At 40.5% G+C, this 27,170-nt stretch overlaps 2 protein-coding genes across 3 annotated transcripts; both read right to left on the bottom strand.

The window, feature by feature from the left end:
• Positions 1 to 589: 589 nt before the first annotated feature.
• On the bottom strand, positions 590 to 12,211 carry LOC137875924 (equilibrative nucleobase transporter 1-like). Its single transcript, XM_068715443.1, has 13 exons — positions 12,144 to 12,211; positions 10,599 to 10,798; positions 10,207 to 10,336; positions 8,276 to 8,322; positions 8,073 to 8,149; positions 7,647 to 7,726; positions 7,400 to 7,552; positions 4,489 to 4,586; positions 4,227 to 4,370; positions 3,580 to 3,687; positions 1,969 to 2,155; positions 1,012 to 1,135; positions 590 to 903 (listed from the first exon to the last, which is right to left on the bottom strand). The coding sequence occupies exons 2-13, from the start codon at positions 10,783 to 10,785 to the stop codon at positions 793 to 795; spliced, it is 1,446 nt and encodes a 481-aa protein (XP_068571544.1). The 5' UTR covers positions 10,786 to 10,798; positions 12,144 to 12,211; the 3' UTR covers positions 590 to 792.
• Positions 12,212 to 14,082: 1,871 nt separating this feature from the next.
• LOC137875521 (equilibrative nucleobase transporter 1-like) lies at positions 14,083 to 27,077 on the bottom strand. 2 transcript variants are annotated; one of them, XM_068714855.1, is made up of 13 exons: positions 26,715 to 27,077; positions 20,589 to 20,863; positions 20,242 to 20,371; positions 19,163 to 19,209; positions 18,973 to 19,049; positions 17,899 to 17,991; positions 17,498 to 17,637; positions 16,798 to 16,910; positions 16,545 to 16,688; positions 16,231 to 16,338; positions 15,699 to 15,885; positions 15,454 to 15,577; positions 14,083 to 15,345 (listed from the first exon to the last, which is right to left on the bottom strand). In XM_068714855.1, exons 2-13 carry the CDS (start codon positions 20,773 to 20,775, stop codon positions 15,235 to 15,237), a joined length of 1,461 nt encoding a protein of 486 aa, XP_068570956.1. In that variant the 5' UTR covers positions 20,776 to 20,863; positions 26,715 to 27,077; the 3' UTR covers positions 14,083 to 15,234. The 2 variants fall into 2 exon arrangements, with proteins under 2 accessions (XP_068570956.1, XP_068570955.1); XM_068714854.1 differs by lacking the exon at positions 26,715 to 27,077 and adding an exon at positions 21,254 to 21,309.
• Between the last annotated feature and the right edge of the window lie 93 nt (positions 27,078 to 27,170).

The raw sequence follows: 27,170 nt of genomic DNA, 5'->3' as shown, positions 1-27,170 counted from the left end.
CACACAGCAGGCCTACAGAGAGAGCGAGGCTGTTGTGGGGGTTGTTGTGTCCCTGTTATTTAAGGTTATTCTAGAGAGATGATTCTGCCCCATGTGAAACCTCTCCACTAATAGAAACAACATGGCAACACCTCCCCAGACTGCCAAGAGTCTGATGACTGGTGATTGCAGACTGGCCTATGAGGCTGCTGTGAATCCTTCAGGTTTGGACCTCAGTCATAAAATCAGATCGTTCCTTAAAAGAGTTCTCCAACAATCTAACATTGTAGTCCTGAATCATTATTGAATTCATGATGGACAAAATCGATGCAGCAGCAGAACCAGAGACATCATGCATTATTTTTATTTGACAAACAATAAATGATGCATTTTGACAATAAGACCTTGCGCAGCTGATGTCACATGAAACACACCAGTCAATCAAAAATCCACTGAAAACATGGCCTCAGTTAACTGAACACTGGAAAAACAAGGAATTCAGGGTTCAGTCTTTAAATATCAATTTAATGCTTTATTTTTTATATTGTCATGGTTTTCAACATACCGTTCCATTTATTTCTAATTCATAGTCATTTTAAGATATCATGTTACTAGATTACAATTGCATTTTTTATACCATTTGAAATAGCTGTTGCCTGCAAGGGCATGCAAATTAATCATTCCATTTACCATACTACTTAAGTTCATATCAATAGACACATCTAATTTGGGTCAAACAAGCAGAAGAGTTATAGAAGATATGTTAAGAGAGATATTAAGGACATTTTAAGTGCAAGTCCCATCTGACAGACTTTAAGAGGAGGTACTGATGGCTCGCTGGGAGGCGAGACTTCGACAGTGCAGGAAGACAGAGAGGGGATGGATGAAGGCCAGCAGGCTGAGCAGCGTCAGACCAATGTTCACCTGCAGACACATGAAGGGAGAGAGAAGAGGAAGCAGGGAGAGGAGAGTTCATAAAGATGGTGATAAAGGGAGGAGAAGGACCAGAGTCAGGTTTATAGTTGTACTCACATATAAAGGGTTTCCATCCAGAGGTCCATTCACCAGGGCAAAGCAGGGATACTGCAGCAGAGAAAACACTGCAGACAGAGACATGACCAGACCATACAGCTTCCCAAAGTGGCACGATGGGAAACTACAAACACACACACACACACACACACACACACACACACACACACACACACACAAACACACACACACACACACACACACGCACGCACGCACGCACGCACACACACACACATACACACACACATACACACACACACACACACACACACACACACACAGTGAAGACACAGCAAAGAGAAGGAAGAGGTAAAAAAAATAAGGAAAGGAGCAGAAAAGAAAAATCCCAGAATTTTTAAATATTAGAATATTCCTGAAAGATAAAAGGTTAACACTTTAACCTGGCTGTCTCTATGTGTCAGCCCTGTCAACTAGGACGTAGCAGTCCATGTTTCGCTGAGCTCTGGACCTTCTCAGCCTATGCTCTGAGTGCAAGTATGCAGAACAAAAATAATTATTTTGGTTTGATGAAAATGAGAAGTTGGACAGAGAGGCAAAGTATGGTCTAGTCTAGTAGTTTATGTCTAAAGCTTGGAAAATCACGCAACCTAATTGAATAATTTATGCATACAATATGATATCATTTTCTTTATGCATGTCAAGAATGAAGGCATACATTTTTTTCTGGTTTTGGTCTAACACCTATGTACATGGAACATTATAGTCTTCCTTGTCAATCTCTTTGGGCTGATCATCTATTGATGCAAGATACTCCATTGATATCAGAATACAGACCCCCATCTGAGTGGATATTTTTGTGGTGGACACAATTTATTCTATCTATATGTCAATATATTTTAGCACTATTTAGTTTGGAATAAGTCATCTCTGTTTAAAGTTACAATTACGCGCAAGGTCTCTTGTAGGTTTTATTTAGTGGTTAAGCCAAATACTCACGCCACACTGATGAAGGCTGCGTTGCTGCCGTAGAGGAAGGACTGATTTAACACCTGCATAACAAAGGTGAAATACTGAAGCGGCAGGTTCGGGAGGGAGGCACAAATTGAGAACACCAGACACTGCAGCACCGTCAGGAAGAGAGAAAGCATCGTGGCCCGCAGGTCTACTTCCTGTTCACTCTCTCCTACAAACAGACACACACACAAATGAAAACACAGATGTTCCTCCAAAGAGAAACAAATTATGACATGTCCATACAGACAGAACAGAGTGCTCAACATCATCTATTCACTGCACTGTTTGTTGGCTTTTATTCCAACTAAACGCTAATGTATGTACATTTGCTATCATTTATCATCCCATTTAACACACATTTGGTTTTTTCTTATTCAAAGTGTAGCCGGTAGTGAAATGTCCCTTCCTGGCTACTGTAGGGTTAGGTAGGCCTTAGCACTTCCTACTTCTTTGTTCCCCAATTGTTTATATATAAGCCGTACCTACGAGCTGTTTCTTTCCCCTCTGATCCCTGGTGCGACAGGTTGTGCCCGTCACGTGCAATGCTTGGAAGGTGTTAACTTTAGTTTTGTTAAGTTGAGATATTGCTGCTGTGGGTTTTACTGTTTCATTTACTCCAGGTCCGGCTCCATAGCGACTCTCGCTTCCCCGTGTTGAGCTGTCCGGAGTGGGGTTGCGCCAGGATCAGACAGGAGCTGACTGCCACTGCTGTTTTGTTTTGTTTGGGTTTGCTTTGTTTTGTGTAGTTTTTAGTTTATTAGTTGGTCTTTGTTGTTCATTTTGTTACCCTTTGTTAGCCTTCGTGGCGCTCATTGCTTTCCCCCAAGAAACTAAATAGTAGATTCTTGTAGCTGCCATGTGGTGCTAACATTGTGTGTTGAACCCTTGTTTTCTGTCTGTTTTGGTGACAGAGTTTATCACCTGTGCTTCACGCGCCCCATAATCGTGTGTTTGGTGGTAGTTTTCTTTGCACTCCCTCCACGACGTGTGTGTGTGTGTGTGTGTGTGTGTGTGTGTGTGTGTGTGTGTGTGTGTGTGTCACACCGGAGCGTGGTGAGAACTCTGTCACAGTATTACTTTCCCCTCTCTGTCTGCGGCTACGACCATTCGTCCTGTAGCACTCCCTTCTTTTACTGTAATTTGTAACACAAAGTATATTTGAGATATACCCTTTTTACTGCCTGCGATCATTGGATTTAATGGATTGCCTGTTTTTAATACCCAGTTTAGGATATTTGATATAATGAACTTTGTAATCTGTCTCCGTCCATCATTCACCGCCACATGTACCAATGGAGGATCTGTGAGCTTTTAGTTGGTTTGAGCCATTATTAAAGGGTCAGTGCACTCTAAAAATTGTAAACCAAATCCGGGCCTTGCCACGGCCCGTGGTCACAAAAGTATAAAATCTCTTTAGTCAGTATGCATAACACTAATTTAGAAAACTGAATACTGACTTAGACAAAGATTAGTGTAAATTATTAGACATTTGGGTACTACTTTGTAATAAAGTATATCTCATATGATAGTAGGTCTGCCATGGCTGTGGCCTGTTGGATTCATTACTAGTCCTTATTAGTATTAGCATGTTACCTGGAGCACGAGGTTTGCCCTTGAGTCTGTCCATGATGAGACCGTTCCAGGGAGCACACAGCACACCACACAGCTGCGTTATAGCAAAGGCATTGATGTACTGGCTCACTGCAGGGACACACAAGCAAGGACAAGATGGTCAGAGACAAAGGTCTACCAGAATATGGCTACTTTTAGACTACAAGCAAATATGATTTGTCTCTCAAATCAAATCTTTAAGACAGACTGTCCGCTCTGTGAATTGCATGTGATCAGATTGGATTTGTGTGTCCAGACATTACTAAGGACGTAGGCATGAACTACAAAGCTACAATGGTGAAATGTTTTTTCCAACGAGGAAACATGAACCTTCCAAACAACTGCGTTGTCAAGTTGCGGTGCAGAACTTTTCTGTCATACCAGACAACCAAAGCAACAGAGGAGTACCAGCAGGCAATTTATATCGGCGTCTCTCCACAGCCTGTTGTTCACCTCCATGTTGACCTCTATAGCGCTCTGCTAGTAGCTCTTTCTATCTTACTTTATACAATATTACTTCAGTCGCATCCTCTTAGTTGAAGCACAAGGTAACTGGTCAGTATCCATGCAGCTAATAAGAAACGTCCATCTTTGCTAAGACAGGCAGACATGATGTAGTGTGTGTTTACCCAGTGAAGGCTCCCCAGCCGTCAGCCGCTGCAGCATGGGGTTGAGGGTGCCGATGAAAAATAAATGTCTGAGCTGCATCACTGACAACCAAAGAACGTGCAACATGAAGAACCTGGACATCAAACACTCACGGAAACTCTTCTCTGAGTGAGACGAGGGGAGACCACAAAGATGGTTGAAGAAAGATTAGGAGAAATAGATTGTATGGTTATTTTCTTCTTTTGTATCTTATCAATCCATGCCACAGTAAAGTGAACAAACCTTGTTTCACAGCGATGTCCTCGACTTCCTCTGTCGTCACCTGTGCATTTCCAGTTATCTGCTCTAGGCTCAGAGTCTTTGATTTACCACAGGTTATCCTGACAAAGGTCAAAAGTCACAGTGGGGCATTAGGGGAGTTCTTTGATATAATTTACTTTACAAGTGAATTCAAGTCATACAATCACTTAACATGATATGAAGTGTTCTTTTAAGGAATGTGGCACAATTGTGTGGGAATAAACTGCTAGTAAGATTAAAACGTTTTGTTTTTGCAAGAAATTTTAATTCATAGAAATTTAATTTATTTATCATTAACTAGATTTTGGGGGATTTAGAAAGCTCAGTTTGTTATACTTTGTTTGATTTATCATTGACAATGTTTCCAGGTTGCAGCACAAGGTGTACTAACTAAGTATAGTGAAGCCAGTGACCTCCAGGAAAAGGCTGCATGACAACTGTGAATAGTGTGGTGATGACGAGATAGACAGTGGAGAGCTTAGAGAGAAGGCCACTGGGGTAGGGTGCCCAGAACCCCCAAGCACCACGAGCCACACCCCAAAGCAGACCATCAGAAAGTGATCCGCATGTTGAAGTGTATTAAAGTGAGAAACTGAGCCCCAAGTTACTCCCCAGGGTGCTTTATAGCAGCCCACTGCTACTAAATACTTAGGATGGGTTCAGCGCAGAGGTCAAAAATCACATATGTACCTGAATTTTGATTTTGTGGACTGCTACCAATAAAGAGTAAGAGTGGTGCCAATTAAAAGATGTGGATGCAGCCTTTGAGGCAACAGCCAAGGGTGATACAGGGTGATAATGCTGTGTAGAAGTTACTGTGTATTTCATACCACTGAAATCGTGTTGAGACCTGGCGAGACCGGAAGTTGTTTCTCATCAGTTACATTACATTACAGTCATTTGGCAAACGCTTTTATCCAAAGCGACTTACTATTCAGTATCTATGCACCGTAGACGCAGCTACGGGAGCAATTTTTTGGGGGGTTAAGTGTCTTGCTCAAGGACACATTGACATGAGACTAGTAGAGCAGGAGCCGGGGATAGAACTGTCGATCCTCTGATTGAAAGGCGGCCCTGCTCTCCACTTAGCCTCGGTCACCCAGTTCAGAGGTCAGAACCACGGCTGTGCGAATCAAAGAGTTGCCGGCTTTGTTTCTGTAGATGAGAGAACAATCTTCCGTACTCCACCACGGCAGGGAGGATCTTAATTTGTTTTTGGAGGATTTATTTTGTTTTGCTTTGCTTTCACTCTTCTTTTACTAATCCACACACACATATAGCTTTAAGCTAATGTAGCTCCGGGGTTTCGCTAACAGCTTTAGACACGTGTAGACAATGAGATATCTACTGTCTACCTCCATTTTGGAGTCTCGCGCCATCTTGTGGTCTCACGAGAGATGTTGCCACATTTTAGATTACGTCATACGTTGTCTTAGCTGTTCTCTTGCCCCTCCCCCCTACACACACACTGCACGCACACACACACACACACACACACACACACACACACACACACACACACACACACACACACATTCTTTCCCTCTTATCCCCGTTTGTTGATTTTAGATAGCGTGCTCATGAATGTATATCCCAAATCCCCATCGTGGAGGACTTCAGAACAGAAAGGAAGTGGCATGCGAAGGAGACAATAGAGAGGGCTGAGGCAAGGTTGAGGCACAGCATCCTGATGGGCCCTGTGGCAACTGGTTGGGCTGGACTCTTGAGCAATTCAAGACCTTGCTCGAGTAATGCCAGAGTAAAAAAAGAGGAGGGAGCTAATCCAAAAGGAGGTACAAACAGAGGTGGAGGAAGCTCACTGCAACAGAATATTGGGTATGTGCAAGCATGAGGCCTGGACCCAGTGGGAGCATACAACTGGTTGAAAGATCACCTGGTCAGAACTCTGGAAGGTGGAAACACATTGATTCTTTCATTGATTCACATTGAGTCAGTATGATGTCCTCTTAAATCCTTCCAACCTGTTCAGCTGGGGCTTGGCAGACTCCCGTGTTTGCCAACTGCCAGAAAAGGGGGCGGTATCATTGACGCAATGTTTTGCGGAAAGTAGCAGACCCCATTAGCACTAGCATTAGCTTCAGCAAGCAACAACACCAAAAAAAAGTGGACCATTGTATTTGTTTGAGCAAGGGTGAAGCCCAAGCCAACAGCCCAGGGTGGTCTACTCGCAACAGCAGGGTCCCTGGATACTATTGCACGTACTTGACATGGTCCCGGTGTCCATGGAGACCAAGCAAGCATTTGCTAGAGCTAATTGCTCTCTGGGAAGATGGACGAGATGCAAGGTAGTGACAGAGAAAGGTATGCAGATCTGGTAGCAGAGTGTTGGAGGAATGGTTAGAAGGTCTGCTGTGAGTGTGCCAGGAACATATTGTAAGCTGCTGAAAATATTTGCTGTGACTCAGAGGTAGAATAGGTCGTCCTCTAATCGGAAGATCAGCGGTTCGATCTCCAGATCCTCCTGGCCGCATGTTGTAGGGTCCTTAAGCAAGATAATGACCCCCAAATTCTATTAGTTTAGATCCTGATGACTTGGTGGCACTTTGTATGGCAGCCTCTGTAGTTTACAGTCCTTTTAGTGTTCGGAAGACTAGAAAGGCTCTTTATGAATGTACATCCTTTTATCATTTACCAAGTAAGCCAAGTCTATAGTTGCAATAAAATGACATATTTAAAACCTAATATTTTTGTATTGTTGTATATTGTATATTATATTGTTTCAATTCAGTGTTTAATAATTTTTTCAATATTCGAAACAAACATAAATTCATGAGTTTTTTTCTTTAAAAAGAGAAAATAACAATCCCCATTAACACTTGATGTATCCCTGTGTGAGGTGTTGATGTGTGTGTGGTTTCTTGGTGATTTGTACCCGTATGTGTAGTCATCAGGCATTGGGTAGGGAATCTGATCTCTGGGCAGCAGAAAGAAAGTCCTGAGGAGGTGAATGATGCTGCAGGCGGACAGGAAGAGGAAAGAGGAAAGGAGAGAGATGCCAGCCTCGTATAACAACTGCAGCAGAAGACATCAAGAGCATCGTTACATGAGACACAGTAGCATAAATACATTTCATATACTATAAGAGCAGTGTGTGAATGTTTTTCATCTTGATGAGAAATAAGATTGCCGATGAAGAGCCAACAGCCCCAATGTAGAGAGTGATGACGGTGGAGCGGTGTGAGCCAAACAGATTTCCAACCTTTGAGAGAGAAATTTGAAATGGTTTAAACAGATGAATGTTTTTTTTTACGTGTCTACGTCTCTGTGGGGCTTTGTTAGCTTTTTTGCATCTACTTTTCTGAACTTCAATGTAAAATTTGTTCTTGCTGATTTTAATTACCTGTTTGAATATGAGGATGCTATTTTTGACTCACAGCTACACCATCCAAAGTCATTAAACATCACAGTTTTGGGTTTTGTGATTTTTTCCCCCCACAATTTAAACAACTTTCAACTTTCACAAAATATTAATCACGAAAATAGTTGTCAGATTAATCAAAACTGACAACAATCGTTTTAATCTTTTCTAATGTCTGCTTCAGCACCTGCATGTTGGTCAACAGAAATAACCTGCCCCCCTCTGCCATGAGGGAGAGAGCTGGGAACAACAGGTTGGACAAAGCTGATAGGAAAAGGAAAAACGTGCATTGACAGTTGTTAGAGTCCCTGTTACTTCTTGTCAGTGTTTCTTTAAACAATGAGCTTCACGAAAAAGCACAAATGAAAGAGATGGAGAAATGTTTTTCACCTTCAGTAGAGAAGGCCACCATCAAGGTCCCTGTGGTGTAAAGAAATCTGGTGGGAAAAAGAAATTCCAGTAATAACATGTAATTTCATTGGTATGAGAGTGAAAGTGATGTTTTCAAGGTTTTACAATTTTTTTTATTTGAGATGGGAAAATTGGTCTTAAAATGAATACAAATCAATGCACTCCCAGCAATTAAAAAAAGTGACATTTTATACAATAATATCCCAATAAACACACTTGAACTTTTTCTTGGCCTGTCCAAAGCAAAGATCTATCCTCATCTCCACTCTGTGCACTTGGCTTTTTATTTATTTTACCTCCACCCTCGTTTAGTGGAAACATAGGCTTTGTCCTTAGTACTGCTATTGTTGATTTATCTGGATCAACAATTAAGAGTGTGGTATTGCCATATGACATGATATATATTGTCTCTTTGCACTGTATCAACCATGAGCAGAGAGAGTCGCAGTCACACAGGAAGATAAAGAGCACAGAAACCCATCTGTGATGACAATGTGATTGGTTTCGTAAAAAGATTTAGGTTCGGTGTCATTGCTGATTAAAAAATATATATTTTCAGAGAGCAACCCATTGCCAACACAAATAACTCAGGTATTAAAAATCTAGTTAACAAGCTTTCTTGATATTAACGATTATTTATGTTTTTATTTTATTGTTTATGTTATACATTACTGTTTTGTAACCTTATATAATTTGTGTTATATCATAACACCACCATCACTTCCAGGTTGACAGTAAACTACATCAATTGGAAAAATCCTACGTGATCATCTAATCACCCTGCTCTCCTTGTGTATTTCATCTGCATGCTCTCCTTTCTTCAGTCGTCAGGTTGTCTGCGTTTGTTGCTTGTATTCCCTGTCAGTTTAGTTTTTGGAAACCTGCTTTTACCTGGTGTTAAGCATTGGGGTCCTCTTTAAACTCCGAAGCCGTGACAAATCACACTAATCAACAACCTCCCCTTGTTGTTCTTTACTACCTGTATGTCATTTCACTCCTCTCAACTACCCGCCTGGTGGGCTTTTAGTTCTCTACTGAGACACTGTTTTGATGAGAAATGACATGGGAAACATTTCAAATAGGGATGCACCGATACCAGTATCGGGTTTTGGGTTCAATACTGTACTAACGCACTCTAACTACTCCAATACAACCGCACCCAGTTACACTACGTCAACAACGTTAACCTCTCATCAGATGAGCCTAAAAAGCCGCCCAGCTGGAACGATAACTCGATGCATGTACAGGTTGAATCTATCATTCATCACCAGCTGCAGTGTATGCACAAAACAGAAATTCACCAGTTCAGCCCTCCGGGAGAGTTTGTATCATCAGCAGCCACTTTAGTCTCCACCACATCAATTAGTTTAGCTGTGAGGTTGTCAGATGTGTCTGCTTGATATACTCTGTCAGGTTTGTGCCAGCTGTTGCAAGCCCAGCAGTGAATAAATGCTACAATTCTTTGGGAGACCCAAGCTAAGTTCTTGTCTTTTGCTTGGTTAGCCCCTAAACAAGCAACGACTCAGGCTTAAGGTGGACCAGCAATTCTCCTAAAAGTGACAAGCTGGTCCTCTGAGTTTTGCTCAGCTTTTATTATATTTTCTATTTATTTTAACTGTTATGATAGCACAATACATTTTTAACATCCATACTGCCAACTATGGTCCGTTTGTATCAGGAAAACAGAAAGTTGAATGTTAAATGTCAGCAACAGCATAATGTTATGTATTTAATTTGTTGAAGTGAGGAACATCTCATGAAACTAAAACATGTTTACAAAGTCAAGGTTAGAACTGTAATGGTATTACTCATATAAGTACTCAAATGTAACCAAATGTACTGAAATCAATACATCCCTAATTTTAAATCCATTGACCATTAACCCTTAATTAAAGTGTTTTTGGACTCACATTCCAAAGAGTCGTGCCACTGTAGTACCAAAGTGGTCAAAGAGGAAGCCATTAGGCAGCGTCAGGAAATTGTACAAAAAGGCGGCAATGGTGAAAACAAGAGAGAACTGTTCGTCCTGTTCACTGCAATCTGTAGACACATCAAACATAGAGGAAGAGAGAGCCAACATGGTGAAATATATACATGAACAGATGACAATTAAGATCAGAGGCCTGCATTAAGAGTTGTTGTCACATACAACTCTTGATATGGGCGTTCATTGACATCTTTTGAACCAAAGGTGACAATGAAGTTCAGAGAGCCCTGCATAGATGTTTTGATTATGTGAGTTTTAATCAATTTCAACTCTTTATGCAGCCCCTTCAACCCCCTTGTTGTAATTGAAACTGACCTAAGACCTGTGTTGAATTGACTCCAGTGGTGTTGGTGCACTGAGAGCTGAAGTAGCCCTTCGTCTTCAGGACAAAAACAAGGGAAGCCCATCCAAATACGGTTCCGGCAAAACACAGACACTCCAACACACCCGTAAATAAGGTGAGGTAGCGACGCACTGTCAAGCAGCTCACAAGACCCGGCATGGTTCCTCACACACTCACACAAGCCAAACAAAGAAAATAAATGTGATTATGCACCTTTTTAAAGCAATGTAAATTTCATATAAAAAGACCACAAGCAAGACAAACATCTGGGCATTAAATGTGCTGCTTGAGTTCAGGCAGTTAGGTCAGTCATCTTCCAAAAAAAGATGGAGTTCTGCATGAATTCAGATGACTGATATTAGAAAAAAGCTAACTTCATCAAGGTATTGGTAGATCATAAAACTTCCATTTTTAACAACAATAGAAATCAATTAAAATGTGCAAACATGACTTTTTTTTAAATTAACCTCCTGTGAAGCCACAAAAATGCAGACTTGTTTAGTTGTATTATTCTCCAGCTTACTACTCTCTAGTACTCACAGTTCAGCCTCTGTGGGTCTCCCCAAATGTTCTCAGAAACCACATCTCTCTGTTCTTGCTCTACTCTCTGTCTTTATATAAGCCAGCTCTTCCTCCCTCTTCCTCACCAGTTCCCTCCCTCTGCTCCCGCCTCATTGCTTTTCTCTTTCTCAATTAATCAAAGATGAGAAGTCAGCTCACCTCAGAAATCTGAAATGGTTTAAACAGATGAATGTTGCTTTTAACCCTCCTGTTATGTTACGGGTCAAATTGACCCGTTTCAAAGTTTGAAAATCTAGAAAGAATATTTTAAAGTACTTTTTCTGTATGAAACTTCTTCTGCTTGCCTTAATTAGTGTAATCAACGTTTAAAAAAAAATACAAAAAAAATATCATGCATTTGCAACAACCCCCTGCAGGTTTCTATAACAGAGATGATGTTCGGGTCAATTTGACCCGGCAGTGAAAATGGAAGCTATAAGGGGTCAGAAGTGTCAAGTTTAGACCATTTCTGTCTTTGAAAATGTGAGACAAAGTATTTCTTACTCCCTCCCATCATGTTTCACCCCATTTCTCACACACACACACACACACACACACACTCTTTCTCACTACCCCACCTGTGCGAGAAATACAGATACTATTTTGACGGGAACCTTTTATTTTCCCGCGGGAAAACTCCGCCCACACTTAGCAGGGGAGGGTTGCTTGAGAGTCCTACCAACATTACACTCTGCAGATGCATACAACACAGCAGCTTACTGTAGGACAACATGAGCAACAGAAACAAAAGGATGACAGCCCTGGAGGCTCTGGAGCACATCGTTGATCACGACAGTGAAATAGAGGAGGATGTGTCTGAAGATGAAGACCATCTTGAGGTCACTTCAGATTATAATGGTACTAATTATGAACCATCAGATGAGGAAACTGATATACCTGTTCCTCCAAGTGAGACATTTGTGTAAAAAATTGTGAAATACAGTGGTCATCCTCACCCAATACCAAAGAATCGTGCCACTATAGTACCAAAGTGGTCAAAGAGGAAACCATTTGGCAGCGTCAAGAAATTGGTCAAAAAGGCGGCGATGGTGAAAACAAGAGAGAACTGTTCGTCCTGTCCACTGCAATCTGTAGACACATCAAACATAGAGGAAGAGAGAGCCAACATGGTGAAATATATACATGAACAGATGACAATTAAGATCAGAGGCCTGCATTAAGAGTTGTTGTCACATACAACTCTTGATATGGGCGTTCATTGACATCTTTTGAACCAAAGGTGACAATGAAGTTGAGAGAGCCCTGCATAGATGTTTTGATTATGTGAGTTTTAATCAATTTCAACTCTTTATGCAGCCCCTTCAACCCCCTTGTTGTAATTGAAACTGACCTAAGACCTGTGTTGAATTGACTCCAGTGGTGTTGGTGCACTGAGAGCTGAAGTAGCCCTTCGTCTTTAGGACAAAAACAAGGGAAGCCCATCCAAATACGGTTCCGGCAAAACACAGACACTCCAACACACCCGTAAATAAGGTGAGGTAGCGACGCACTGTCAAGCAGCTCACAAGACCCGGCATGGTTCCTCACACACTCACACAAGCCAAACAAAGAAAATAAATGTGATTATGCACCTTTTTAAAGCAATGTAAATTTCATATAAAAAGACCACAAGCAAGACAAACATCTGGGCATTAAATGTGCTGCTTGAGTTCAGGCAGTTAGGTCAGTCATCTTCCAAAAAAAGATGGAGTTCTGCATGAATTCAGATGATTGATATTAGAAAAAAGTTAACTTCATCAAGGTATTGGTAGATCATAAAACTTCCATTTTAACAACAATAGAAATCAATTAAAATGTGCAAACATGACTTTTTTTAAAATTAACCTCCTGTGAAGCCACAAAAAATGCAGACTTGTTTAGTTGTATTATTCTCCAGCTTACTACTCTCTAGTACTCACAGTTCAGCCTCTGTGGGTCTCCCCAAATGTTCTCAGAAACCACATCTCTCTGTTCTTGCTCTACTCTCTGTCTTTATATAAGCCAGCTCTTCCTCCCTCTTCCTCACCAGTTCCCTCCCTCTCCTCCCGCCTCGTTGCTTTTCTCTTTCTCAATTAATCAAAGATGAGAAGTCAGCTCACCTCAGAAATTTGATTTAAACAGATACATGTTGCTTTTATTCTCCAGCTTACTACTCTCTAGTACTCACAGTTCAGCCTCTGTGGGTTGTGTGCACGGTAGCCCCAGGAGACCAAAACAATTCACAATTATTATTATTATTATTATTATTTCTTAACAAGTTGGACAATTTAAGTGAAATGATCCAAAAATAGTATTACTGGGCAGCTAAAGCCAGAGCCTTGATTTAAGTGCCTTCATACAACTGAGCTCTCTGATACACCCAAGTGGCTGCGATAGTCTCCAGCAGTGTGAAACAGATTCTCTTTCAGCTCTTCTGTTTTCCACAAAGGATTATCAATTACATCTGGTGGAAGATTGTTTTGTCCTACATAAATCAATTGAAATGGACACTAATGATTACTAGGATAAAGTGTGCAGCACAGCTAGTTATTAAGAGTGTTTGTGTTGCTTCAATGTGGCACTCTCTCACACACACACACACACACACACACACACACACACACACACACACACACACACACACACACACACACACACACCAAAATATCCTGACTTTAAGTCCCAAAATATCCACTAATTTAACTCAATATCATATGTTGATTTGCCTGGTAAATGTTTATGACTTTCATACTCCGTTTGTTATGTAGGCTTGTGACACAACATGATGACAACATTCTATTCAAAATGCAAAATGTTTGATTTCCGGTCTCTTTCAAATATCTTCTCATCAGATTATAATTGCATTTTCTATACCATATGAATTAGGCAAATGCCTGCAAAAGCATATCACAATAGTTGAAAACAAATTTTTATTTGGGCAAAAGTAAATATTAAAAAGTAATTCCCTTTATCAAAAAGTATTTTAAGTTCATATCAATAGATACATTTAATTTGGTGCAGCACACTGAAGAGTTTGCATATGTAAAGTTACATTTAAACAACATTGCAACCTCTACAATCTTGGCACATTTGAGCTTAAACATAAACTTACTGGTATAAAAAAACATACATATTTCCCTTTTTTCATTAAAAAACAGAATCAGAATCCTTCACAGTCACACTGAGCACCTGTAACTTCATATGTTGGATACAACTAAAACATAAAACAATATCTATTTACTGTTGGTTGACATTTGGCACAATACTGATTTCAGAAGCTAACAGCTTAACTGAGAGGCCAGCAGATGGCAGAGCTGTGTTGTCTGGTTGTTCTGTTCCATCACTGAGCAAACAACACTGCCTGATATTTGTGATTCTCACTCACAATCGTCCCTTACACTGCTACTACATTCAGCCTTTTACTACAAAACGTGTTGGTCCTATACTCTACTGTAAAGGTAAAGAAAAAAAATAAACAGACATAGAGGTAACTTAAAAAGGTCAACGCTGACATAGGCGTTATCTGTTACATTTTCAGCACAAAGTGTTTTGGCAACCTGAATCCAACCATGGTGTTATAGGTGGCTAGTATTATACAGAATAAAATAATACAAGAGTATATGTTAAATTATAAGACTGCATAAAACAAGAAACATTAGACATGTCACTGTTGTGTAAAGCAGTCAGCTGTAGAAGGGTGTAAAATAAGTTCACCAATGCATCAGTGAAAAGAAAAGTATCGTGGAAAGTATCGTGGAAATTTAAAAAAAGAGGTAAAGTGTTATGTAACCTTATGACTGCAGCAGATTGCACACCAGAAGATCTTAATTATTATGGAAAAATTCAATTTGGCTGTGAAAATGAACCGAGATTGTGGGGAATGCTCTATGACAGCAGCTGAAACCAACTTCACTACAGTCTGAAATGTATTTACCAGCACTTGATGATACATACGGCAACACAACACAGACATATGACCACTATTAATAAATCAATTAAAACTGAAGAGTAAACAGTGTCACTGGTAATATTAAAGACATTTTAAGTGCAAGTCCCATCTGACAGACTTTAAGAGGAGGTACTGATGGCTCGCTGGGAGGCGAGACTTCGACAGTGCAGGAAGACAGAGAGGGGATGGATGAAGGCCAGCAGGCTGAGCAGCGTCAGACCAATGTTCACCTGCAGACACATGAAGGGAGAGAGAAGAGGAAGCAGGGAGAGGAGAGTTCATAAAGATGGTGATAAAGGGAGGAGAAGGACCAGAGTCAGGTTTATAGTTGTACTCACATATAAAGGGTTTCCATCCAGAGGTCCATTCACCAGGGCAAAGCAGGGATACTGCAGCAGAGAAAACACTGCAGACAGAGACATGACCAGACCATACAGCTTCCCAAAGTGGCACGATGGGAAACTACAAACACACACACAAATAATAAAACATGTTACGATGTCATTATGGGCAGACACAAGAATACTGAAGTGTAGTCCACAATGACGTGTGTGCTGTGTGTATTTGTGTGCTTTGTCCTCACGCCACACTGATGAAGGCTGCGTTGCCGCCGTAGAGGAAGGAGCGGTTGAGCACCTGCAGGACGAACGTTAAATACTGAAGCGGCAGGTACGGAAGGGAGGCACAAATTGAGAACACCAGACACTGCAGCGCCGTCAGAAAGAGGGAAAGCACCGAGGCCCGCAGGTCTACTTCCTGTTCAGTCTCTCCTACAAACAGACACACACACAAATGAAAACACAGATGTTCCACCACAGAGAAAAATGTATGATGAACAAGCAAATCTGAGAAATAAGTAATTTTAAGTTATATGTCTTTTTCTTGCACAATTTTGTTCGTATGACTTCCTTAATAGGAACATGAGGTTGGTGTCCAAGGCATCTGGACTGCTGTTTATCCACCACAGTCATTAATGGGACTTTTTCAATTCATATTTATCACCTATTTAGACGTGATACTGACATGCTGGGCCCTGAGAGCACACTGATAGTAGGTATTCCACGGCTGTGGCCTGTTGGATTCATTACTAGTCCTTATTAGTATTAGCATGTTACCTGGAGCACGAGGTTTGCCCTTGAGTCTGTCCATGATGAGACCGTTCCAGGGAGCACACAGCACACCACACAGCTGTGTTATAGCAAAGGCATTGATGTACTGGCTCACTGCAGGGACACACAAGCAAGGACAAGATGGTCAGAGACGAAGGACTCAACAACAGTTCAAAAAGTACTTTCGATTACTATTTCTATATTACTTCAGTCACGTCCTTTACAGGTTAACTGGTAAGTATTCATGGACCTAACAAAGAAAGTTTGCACAAACGTCTATCTTTGCTAAGACAGGCAGACATGATGTAGTGTGTGTTTACCCAGTGAAGGCTCCCCAGCCGTCAGCCGCTGCAGCATGGGGTTGAGGGTGCCAATGAAGAGGTAATGTCTAAGCTGCATCACTGACAACCAAAGAACGTGCAACATGAAGAACCTGGACATCAAACACTCACGGAAACTCTTCTCTGAGAGAGACGAGGGGAGAACAGAAATGAAGACAAATAAATTGTATGATTATTTGATTCAGTTACCTCTTACTATGAATCAATCCATGTCACAGTAAAGTGAACAGACCTTGTTTCACAGTGACGTTCTTGTTGAGGGCCATTTCCTCCGTCGATGTCTGTGCGTTACCATTTGTTGTTGTCTGCTCTAACCGCAGAGTCTTTGATTTACCACAGGTCACCCTGACAAAGGTCAAAGGTTATAGAGGGTCAACCACAGCCTGAGAGCATTGTGGGAAATCTTACTTTAATTTACCCACAACAATCCCATAACAGCATATGAAGGAAATTTCCATAGAATGTGGCATAATGATGTAAAAATAAACTGCGCTGCTAAGATTGAAAAAAAAACAAACATTGTAAGAGATTTAGTTAGAATCAGTTGTTTCTTTGCCTTTCAATATTTGCAACTGAATGTATTTTTTCTTTTTAATAATGCTGAAATTATACTGTTTTTTGTAAAAGGAGCAGAAACTCGGGCATACACATTGACAACAAATTGATATGGCACGTTGAAAATCAACAGCGGCTACACTTCCTCCTTAGCTGAGGGCAAAGAGCTCAAGTAAGCCGAGTCTTAATTTCGTATATATTTGCACTATTGCAATGTTTAATCAATTCCAAAATATTTTAAACAAACACAGATTCATTAATTTCCTTTCTTTATTCACTTCATATATTCCTGAGGCCCGTGTGAAGTGTTGGTGTGTGTGTGTGTGTGTGTGTGTGTGTGTGTGTGTGTGTGTGAGTGTGATTATGTGGTTTTGTACCCGTATGTGAAGTCTTCAGGCAGCGGGTAGGGAATGTGGTGTTTGGGCATCAGGAAGAAAGTCCTGAAGAGGTGAATGACGCTGCAGGCGGACAGGAAGAGGAAAGAGGAGCGGAGAGAGACGCCAGCCTCGTGTAACAGCTGCAGGAGAGGACATCAAGATTGCACTGTACTTTTGCTCTGGTTCATGCTCTTAGATGCTTGTGTAAACAAGGAGATGCACTTATGACTTCTGGTGACTAGTAGTTCTCTTGAATACCTATGTTGAATACACTTATTGTAAGTCGCTTTGGATAAAAGCGTCTGCTAAATGACTGTAATGTAATGTAATCAAGATCATCGTTACATTATTAGATGGGATAAATATATTTAATTGTGAATGTGTGTGTGAACGTTTCTCACCTTGATGACAAGGAAGAGAGCTGACGAAGAGTCGAAAGCCCCGTTATACAGAGTAATGATGGTGGAGCGACGTGAGCCAAACAGGTTTCCGACCTTAAGGAGAGAAATTTAAATTTATTTAAGCAGATGTTGCATTTAAGTGTCTACATATCTGGGGCTTCATTTGCTTTTGTGCATCTACTTTTCTGTCAATCGGCGTAAAATGTGTTCCTGCTGTGGTGAATTACTCGTTTGAACATGAGGATTTGGTTTTAAATCGTTTCCCAGAGAGAGCTTTGTGTTTTTTTTTCAATATGATCATGAGCTGAGTCTGAGAAAAAGCCCTGCAGCCAACTAAAGTGCACTGAGGGCAGAATTTTTGTTTAGTGACTTTTTTTGTAATTCAGTGAGTAGACAGACTTCCACTTTGGTGAACACTACGATGTTGAACATCAAACCTCTGTCTCTTTGAAAAAAATCTTTTACAACTGTGTTTCTTAGTCTCTCCTTACAAATGGGTCACAGTACGATTTAGAGTTAGTTGTTCTTGATCATTTCCTACTCTACTTTAGGTGATTCTCCACTGACAGAACACACACATACAGGCATCCAGAAACAGTCAAATACATAAAAAGATGTACCACCAAATTTTAATACTGAGACAGAAGAATTTGATAGACTAATAGGACAAGCATTCATTTAGTTTTTTCACTTTCCCTTGTTTTCAATTACAATTTAGAGTAAATATCAACCATCTACTGATTCGGAGCTATAACAATGTGAGAGCTAAAACAATTGAAAGATTAGTCGAACTTCATCAACAACAATTTTGGTTCAATTATCCAGTCCACTTTGAAGCTTTTTTCTGTTTTGTGAAATAATTTGTATTTATATATAATTATTATTGAATATTTGGGCTTTCAGACTCTTGGTTGGATGAAATCAGCTATTACATTTTGGACCATGTGGAATTGTGACTGACAGCTTTCACAATTTCTGGACATTTCACAGAGTAAAAAATAATCAAGAAAATAAGAAATGAATTAAGATTAAAACTGACAATAATGTTTTTAATCTGAACGACTGCTTCAGTACCTGCATGTTTGTTATTAGAAACAAGATGCCGCCTGCTGACAGGAAGGAGAGAGCTGGGAACAGCAGGTTGGACAAAGCTGATGGAAGAAAGAAATGAACATCCAAAGCTGTAACAACTTTACTCTTATTTTTTAAACAGTGAGGTTCCTGAGTAGGCCCCAAAACAAAGAGAAGGATGAATGTTTTTCACCTGCAGTCGAAAAGGCCACCATCATAGTACCCATGGTGTACAGGAATCTGGAGGGAAAAAATTAATTCCAGTGTTTTCAGGTCATTTGTCTGATGTCCATCGTGGCTTAATGGGAGCTTCACAGTAACCAGCCACAATATTTTACAGAACAAAGAATTTAGGATATGGACAATTGGTTTTAAAATGAATGAAATTAAATACACGTTCAGTTAAAAGTCACAGTAAACGTGTTAAAAAGCAAGTTCTTCTGCTATTAGAAGAAGTTTGGCTGACTTTCAAGCAAAGATCCATCCTCAGCTCCACTTGCTGCGACTTGTCCAATTATTTGCATTCCTTTGCCTTTTGTTTTCCCTCCACCCTCTTCTACTGGAAACATATGCGTGTCTTTAGTACCAGTTTGTTATTGTGGATTTAGATATATCTGCTGGGTAGGTGGTGTGTGTGTGGTGGTATGTTATATGATAAATATTAACTCTGAGGCAGTAGGGAGGGCTTCTTCCTCACAGGGTGCGAACATCTGCACAAAAAAACTCAACATATTCCTCCACCGGTGATTTATGGTCCTGACCTTTCTATTTCTTAATTATTCTTTCACTCTTCCTATTTTCATTTTCATTGCCCTTTGTTTTCTTAACTGCTCCTTTTTCTAATAAAACCTTTTCTCTACATTGGTAAGTGTCAGGCTCTGGTTTACGCTGCATCTTTATTATTGTTGCTGTCTGGAAACCTCAGCTACTTTACATAACATCCCTCGAGGGAGCTACTGGAAAAGTGAAAAGGCCTTTCGCTTTTCCAGCTTTCCTACAGTACATGTCCCTTTTACTTCAGGGGAGCTTGTTAAGTATTTTTAGCAACAAACATATTTGGAAATCCCTCAGACGGAAATACCACAGACAGACTGAATTTACAGCAAATTGCCTCTTTGCACTGTAGCATTATTTAGCCACCACAGGCCGAGAGAGTTACAGCCATGCAGGGAGATTATGCCCATCTGTCTTTAGTGAAATGTGTTTGGATTATTAAAAAACATCAGGCTGTGACCTTTAACTCTTCAGTAATCAAAGTTTTGTTGGACTCACATTCCAAAGAGTCGCGCCACTGTAGTACCAAAGTGGTCAAAGAGGAAGCCATTAGGCAGCGTCAGGAAATTATTCACAAAGGAGGCGATGGTGAAAACAAGAGAGAACTGTTCATCCTGTCCACTGCAATCTGCACATAAAACATAGAGAAAGAGAGACCCATGGTTGTGAAATATATGGCTAACCAGGTGACAAAGGTCAGAGCACACAAAAACATCTAGATTTGTAATGAATTTTAGAAATCCAGGTGATGGGGCGCCCTCTCTCCCCCTTTCCTGTCTATCTTTGGCGGTACTATCTAATCAAGGCAAAAGGAAAAGCAGTGGAGGTGAGGATTTCAAACTGACCTAAGACCTGCGTTGCATTGACTCCTGTGGTGTTGACGCAGTGAGAGCTGAAATAGCCCTCCGTCTTCAGGATGAAAACAAGCGAAGCCCATCCGAACACGGCTCCAGCGAAACACAGACACTCCACCAGACCTGTAGCAAAGGTGAGGCCGCGTCGCAACGACAAGCTGTTGCCAAGACCCGGCATGGTACCTTCACACACTCACACACAGGCAGGAAATTCACCAACAACTTTCACATGCATGGACACATAGGAATGTCTCCTGTCACTGCACCTGCCAAACAAAGGAAATAAAAAAGTAAGACATTTTATGTAATGCACCTTTAAATACATTTTCATGGAAAAAGAACATGACCTGCATAACATGTCAAAAACCCTTTAATGGAAAATCTTAAAGTTGCACAAGCAAGACATGAGCTAAAACATCTGGGCACAAAATGGTGTCCTTGAGTCCAGGCCATTAAGTGAGTCATCCTCCAAAAAAACACAGACTTCTGCATGAATTCAGATGGAAACAGAAAGAAACCTACTGGTAGGTCATGAAACTCCCATTTTCACAACAATAGGAATCAACTAAAACGTGCAAACATGGATTCTTAAGAGAGTAAGCTCCTGTAAAGTCACAAAAAACAAAATGCAGACTTGTTAAATCTCTAGTACTCACAGTTCAGCCTCTGTAGATGTCCTCATACATTCTCACAAACCACACCTCTCTGCTCTTGCTCTACTCTCTGTCTTTATATAGGCCAGCTCTTCCTTCTTCTATCACACCAGTTCCCTCCCTCTCCTCCCTCCCCAATGTTTTGCTCTTACTCAATATTTGCTGCGCAGCAGAGAAAATCTCTCTCCTCTTGCGGTGCTAGTGGCTGCTGAAAATAAACACTTCTGCATCCGCGGCAAGCCAAACAGCAGGAAAGCTGCCACTGAATGGATATTATCAGTCCGTAGAATGTAACATAACAGTGTAAGAAACCTTTTTTTAAAAACTATACCATATGACCTATTCTGACTATCTGAAATCATACAATGAGTCTGTGAGTTATTTATTATGTTTAAAGTCAGCTCAGCATTATATTTTTGCTGAGTCCCTCAATTCTGAAGTATTTTCCAGGGGAATCATGCAATCGTGTGTGTTTGTGTGTGTGTGTGTGTGTGTGTGTGTGTGTGTGTGTGTGTGTGTGTGAGTGAGTGAGTGAGTGAGTGAATGAGTGCACCTCACATGGTTGCGGTGACTCACACTTTCTCCAAACACCTTTTATTGTCTGTATTATACTGACAGTGACTCCGACCGACTCCTCACTCACTCCTCTTAACCAGCCCACAGCTGGTAGGGGCCACAAGTGATAACACAACAGAGTGCATCACCAACCCCTGTGGTCAGAGACACAGTGGGAGAAAACCATAGACTGGATGTCTGTGGGGAAAACAGTTTGCTCACTTTTATTGATTTGGATGATGTGTTTGGCTATCAGCTAACTGGTAATGGAACTACACACACAGCTGACTCTTCAGCCAGAGACACAGTTATTGCGTGCCTTTTTCTTTGGCATTAACTTCTCATAAATAAAAGAGACTTGAAGCCTTCAAAAACGCTTAAAGTCAGAGTTACACCAGTGAGACAGAGCTGAGACGCACACCAGTACAAAGCCAGTGCAGACATCTGCCTAGATTAAAATTAAGACGTATCTGTTGTGTGAGATGTGCAAGTGAAAAGAACGTCAGATACACCTGCGGTCTAGACGGGGGGTTGGCCAACTGTGGGTTGTCATTCAATCACACCATACAGCAGTGGTTTAGATTTTTACATATTTTATAATGAAAACACATGAATAGCTTGCGAATTCAAGAGACACTAGGCCACTTTTTTTTTTTTTTAGCAGTGTATGATACGATACAATATGCTTAATTATCCCCTTAGGCAAGTGTGTCTTGCATTCAAAGGCTGCACACATGACATGTTGCACTTTTGATGATTAACTAGACATTATTCTGAACAAATTCCAGAAATTACAAAGAGATAATGACAAACAACCACATGCCAATGATATCAGAGGACCAGCAACAACAGATCATTTGGCATTGGCATGTCAGCATGTTATTAAGTTACATAAGTCCACTGAGTCACCCAGGTGTGGCATTATCAAAGGAATCATGTAAGACTACCAAGGCAGACTCCACTGAGACTCCACAGACTATTATTAATTAGCATTCTGTTGATGATAATGGTTGAAATCAGTGTTTGACTTTTCTTTCCTTCATTTTAATTGATGAAGATGGATGTAAAATGCACTAATGGCTGCCCGTCACATGGTCTTCGTTATTGGGCCCAGATACTGTTTTTATTTCAGTGGGATCCAGCAGGTCCAGGGAGACGTCACTAGTAGCTGAGGTTGGAGATGTAAATCACTGTTTGAAGTCTTATGATAAATACAACACCCCTCATGAGACCTAAGTTGTATGTTTTACCAGTATCATCACCTGATCACAAGACACAGATATCTTTATGCACACAATGTGCGGAAACAAGCTTGTACCCACTTCCTAAAATCAATGACCCAGTGTTACCAAAGACATCAACCCCCTACACATCTCTACGTATGCATGTGTAGATAGAGCCTGCAGATACTAACTCCACAGATCATGAGCAAAGGTTGTGAGCCACATGACTTCTACATCATCACAATGCAGATTTGCTACAGCTTAAAGGATAATGCTGCCATTGTTTAATCTTTTGACTTTCATCAATACATTATACAATGTCCTATGTCCCTCCACTACTGTCTTGAAGTTGTAATAACACATTAAAGCTGTACTATTGCACTGGCTTACATGTGCTTACTAAGTAGAATACACAACCGAATGCAGGAATCGGGCCTCCCTCACTCAAAAAGCTGTGCTTGCTTTGCTTGTTGTGCATTGAATAGCAGCAGCCTTGGATAGCCAAAGCTGAAATGAATTCCCATCTTATATAAATGTAATGCGGGTTGTGCCATATTTAAAGTTGCATGCTTTGTGTACTGGTGACCTGTGACATTATATTCTTTTGCAACAGCAGTTGTGTCACGCAAACGAGGCATACAGGTTCAGCAAGTTGGCAAGATGAAATGCATATTTACAAAGAGCTCCAGGTCCTTACATTACATTCACTACACTACCTAACCTGACAAACAGATCCTTAAGATCAGGTAATAAAGCAGAACCCACATTTTCATGTCAGTTTGTATCGTTGTTTAGCACCAAAACACAGAGTTACAGTGGATCATGTTACTACAAACCAATTGACACACAGTGATCTTGAGGATTTTGGAGGCCTGATGGTTCTGGGGAATCTGCCTGTTGGTAATCTATCTCTAGCAATCTAACATTCTGATTATACTGGTTAGTTGAGTTTGCAGAGACTTCCCACAGGTTTTTGTCATAAAAAGCCTTCTTGGGACATATTTTTTGAGAGTGGAAATGCATCCTGGGAATGCATTATTCCATTGAGGGACATCATGGGTTTAAACGTAATAGTGTGTGTGCATTTATATAACCAGAAGTGCACGAAAAGTGCAAATATCAGCAATTTTAATACGGACAGCTAATGGTCAGATGTCATCATCTCTCATTTTGTTATTTAGGAAATGATGCCAGAGAAAACCCACGAGGCTCTTTTTCTTCATCGCTCTCACGACTTCTCCTTTGTAAAAAAAAAACCCCATTTGTGGTGAAAGAGAAAGATGAAAGTCACATGTGACTTAGAAGACACAATCCTAAACATTTTATCTAATACTTTGCATGCCTCCATCCGTTATCCTTCCCAAGGTCGCCTATTCCAGCTGAGATTGAACAACTTAGAGTCAACATTTAACCTAAACTGCAGGTCTTTGGACTGCGGGAGGAGACTGGAGAACTCAAAGAAAACCAACGCTAACACGTGGAGAACATGCAAACTCCACTAGCAGTCCATCGGGTTTCACCTGAAACATTAACTGTGATGATAAACTGATGATTTTCAGCTTTACTCCTCTTGGAGGGTGTAATCAATAAGACACAAAACCACTTTATACAGAATCTCAATGGCGAGGGACAGTGATCTTAAAAATAAGGACAAAGCAGCAACCAAGTGTTGCGGCAATTTATCAGTATGTTCTTTTTTATATAACTTGTATCACTTAACTGTGAATTTTGTGTGCATGTAGAACCTACAAAAGCAGAACTCGACAACAAACAAAGGTAGTCTCTGTCTGACTTGCTGTTATCTCAACCTACGCCTTTCTCCCTAAAGCAGAAACAGCAGTACCTGTGACATGATGAAGGAATCAATTAAATTGACGGTTGATTCTGGATGTTTGTGATGATAATGTCAATACTTGGATGGTTGAATTTCTCACAAATTGTTTAAATTGTTTTATTATTACTAAAACTCATCTTAAGTCGCATGTTGTCTCCTTATACAATTCAACAGAAGTGGAGGTGTGATGTCTGTGTTCCACCTCATCTCTGGAGATCTTGCCATGTTGAAACACCATATTAACATTCCTTAGCTTGCTACAACATGGAGTTGCTTACATCTCGCAAAAACAGCTAATGCCTTAACCTTATAGATTAATGATGTGCATATGTAAACCATTTTGGGTACAATGTGTTGATGATTCGATAAATTGTAAAAAATGAAATGGCCATCAGAATGGCCAAAGGGGGAATTGGTGTGTCAATTTATCAGTATGTTCTTTATGTAACTTGTATATTGTATATTGTGTATCTCTGAATATTGTGTGCATACAGACCTTGCAAAAGCAGAACTCAACCCCAAACAAAGGTAGCCTCTTTCTGACTTGCTGTTATCTCAACCTATACCTTTCTCCCTAAAGCTGAAACAGCAGTCGAAGCTCTGCTAAAATCTTGACTCATTGTTAGACCTCCGTGGGGAAAGTGCTCCAACCATTTAGCTGAATTCATCTAAATGTCTTATCAATAAAATACTTAGACATTTGAGTGTCTCATCATGTTTATTTCTCACGGGGAAAACCACCACACTAAGTAGTAGAATTAACTTAATTTAAAGTCCAACTGAGCATCCAACTGAACGGAAGAAGCCCCTGAAACAAAGTGAAGCAGCCTGCAGTGCGTCACTAGGGAGGTGTCAGCTCTAAGGATCAAAGGCTACGGACTGCAGAGGATTTGTAATTAAGTATAAAATATGACGACCTCAAGTTCAAATTTCAGCTCAAGTTGTCGAAGTATATTTTGAGATTTATACATTAAATGTTCTTTAAGATCTAAACAAACACAAAGGTGTCTGCTGTCAGAGCTCTATAAACGGACTTATTTTAGGAGAGCAAACTCTTTAAATCTTTTTTTTTTTTAGCTCAGCTGCATGCATTTGTGATTTGTCTTGTTGTAAAGCCCTTGAATGTTTTTCAAAACCGTTAAATATCTAAAGGTTATTAATTCAGAAAAACATTTATGGCCTGTAATCCTATTTTAGATCCACACGTTTATGACCCCAGTAGTTGAGATAGTTATGTGAATATGAATAATGTGTGTGTGTTTTCAGGAATATGTGAACTAATTTACAAGCCTCTAAAATGATTCAAAATTAATTTGATAGGAAAATCAATCCTTAAGAGCTGCAACTTGTGAGGTTCACAAAGAAATAATGGTTTGTATGAAGGGGTCCAATAAAAAAAAAAAAAAAAAAAAAAAAAAAAAGAGGAAAAAAAAAAAGGAATTACTGCTTTACACTGAAGAACCAGACACCTCGTGAGTATAGTGTGAGACTACACATAATTCAGCTACAGTTCATTTAAAGGGTGACCGAGCTGTTATGCATGTTGTATAGGGATATTTAGCAATACAAACGATTATCATGGTTTTAAGAGGACCTGGCTGGCTAAAATCAACGCACAATCACTCACACGTCTTGCAGACTTCATGAAGAAGAAAGTCATTGCTACGTGGTGCAGTCTGAATGTCAGAGCCCTGTGGTCATGCTGTGGGCGGTTACTTGCAAGCTGCCACATGAACATCTTACTTGCAAGCTGCAAGAGATGTGCATGTGCACGCGGTCACGGAAGAGAGCCTCTGATCCATTTTCAGTCTATAGCTGTCCGACATCTTTTCGTGGCAGGATGTACACTTACGTGATGTTCCGTCCTCCTACAGTGATCCCATTGTCCACACCATCCACAGATTGTTTGTCCCATATATTCAGACGTAAAGACGCGGCGGGGAGGACCCATATGCTGCAGCCGCTGATGTCACGGTGGACGGAGTACAGACAATCTGGCAGTACCGCTCCCATCTGAATGCTTCCTGGTGGTCCAAATGCCCCTTGTCTCTAGCCATCCAGCCATCTATCTATACACATACCGATTTGTGCAATTGGCGAATGAACCTGAGGAATTTGTTTTTACAAAATGCAAGCCATTAATCACTTAGAAAGTAGATAAAAGATAAGGCTGCAACCAGTTTGATAGTACAAATGGGGAAGAAAAAAAAAAAAAAAAAAAGCCATTCAATATAGCCTAAAACTAAAACGATGAAGTCAGTATATTATTGAAAACTACACTTGGCTGTTCAGTCTGTTGGCACCATCT

This window comes from Cebidichthys violaceus, unplaced genomic scaffold, assembly GCF_023349555.1.
Source record: "Cebidichthys violaceus isolate CVI_PGR_0920_01 unplaced genomic scaffold, fCebVio1.0.p SCAF_2, whole genome shotgun sequence".
Taxonomy (NCBI): domain Eukaryota; kingdom Metazoa; phylum Chordata; class Actinopteri; order Perciformes; family Stichaeidae; genus Cebidichthys; species Cebidichthys violaceus.
This window is presented reverse-complemented; position numbering and strand designations above follow the sequence as displayed.

Coding starts and splice junctions, on each gene's coding strand:
- LOC137875924 (XM_068715443.1), bottom strand. CDS start 10,785: ATGCCGGGTCTTGTGAGCTGCTTGACAGTGCGTCGCTACCTCACCTTA. Junction 3,688..4,226: donor GGCTGGGGAGCCTTCACTGG/GTAAACACACAC, acceptor GTGTCCCTGCAG/TGAGCCAGTACATCAATGCC. Junction 1,136..1,968: donor GCAGCCTTCATCAGTGTGGC/GTGAGTATTTGG, acceptor GTGTGTTTGTAG/TTTCCCATCGTGCCACTTTG.
- LOC137875521 (XM_068714855.1), bottom strand. CDS start 20,775: ATGCCGGGTCTTGGCAACAGCTTGTCGTTGCGACGCGGCCTCACCTTT. Junction 20,372..20,588: donor CAATGCAACGCAGGTCTTAG/GTCAGTTTGAAA, acceptor TTTTATGTGCAG/ATTGCAGTGGACAGGATGAA. Junction 15,886..16,230: donor GGGCAAACCTCGTGCTCCAG/GTAACATGCTAA, acceptor GTCTGTTTGTAG/GAGAGACTGAACAGGAAGTA.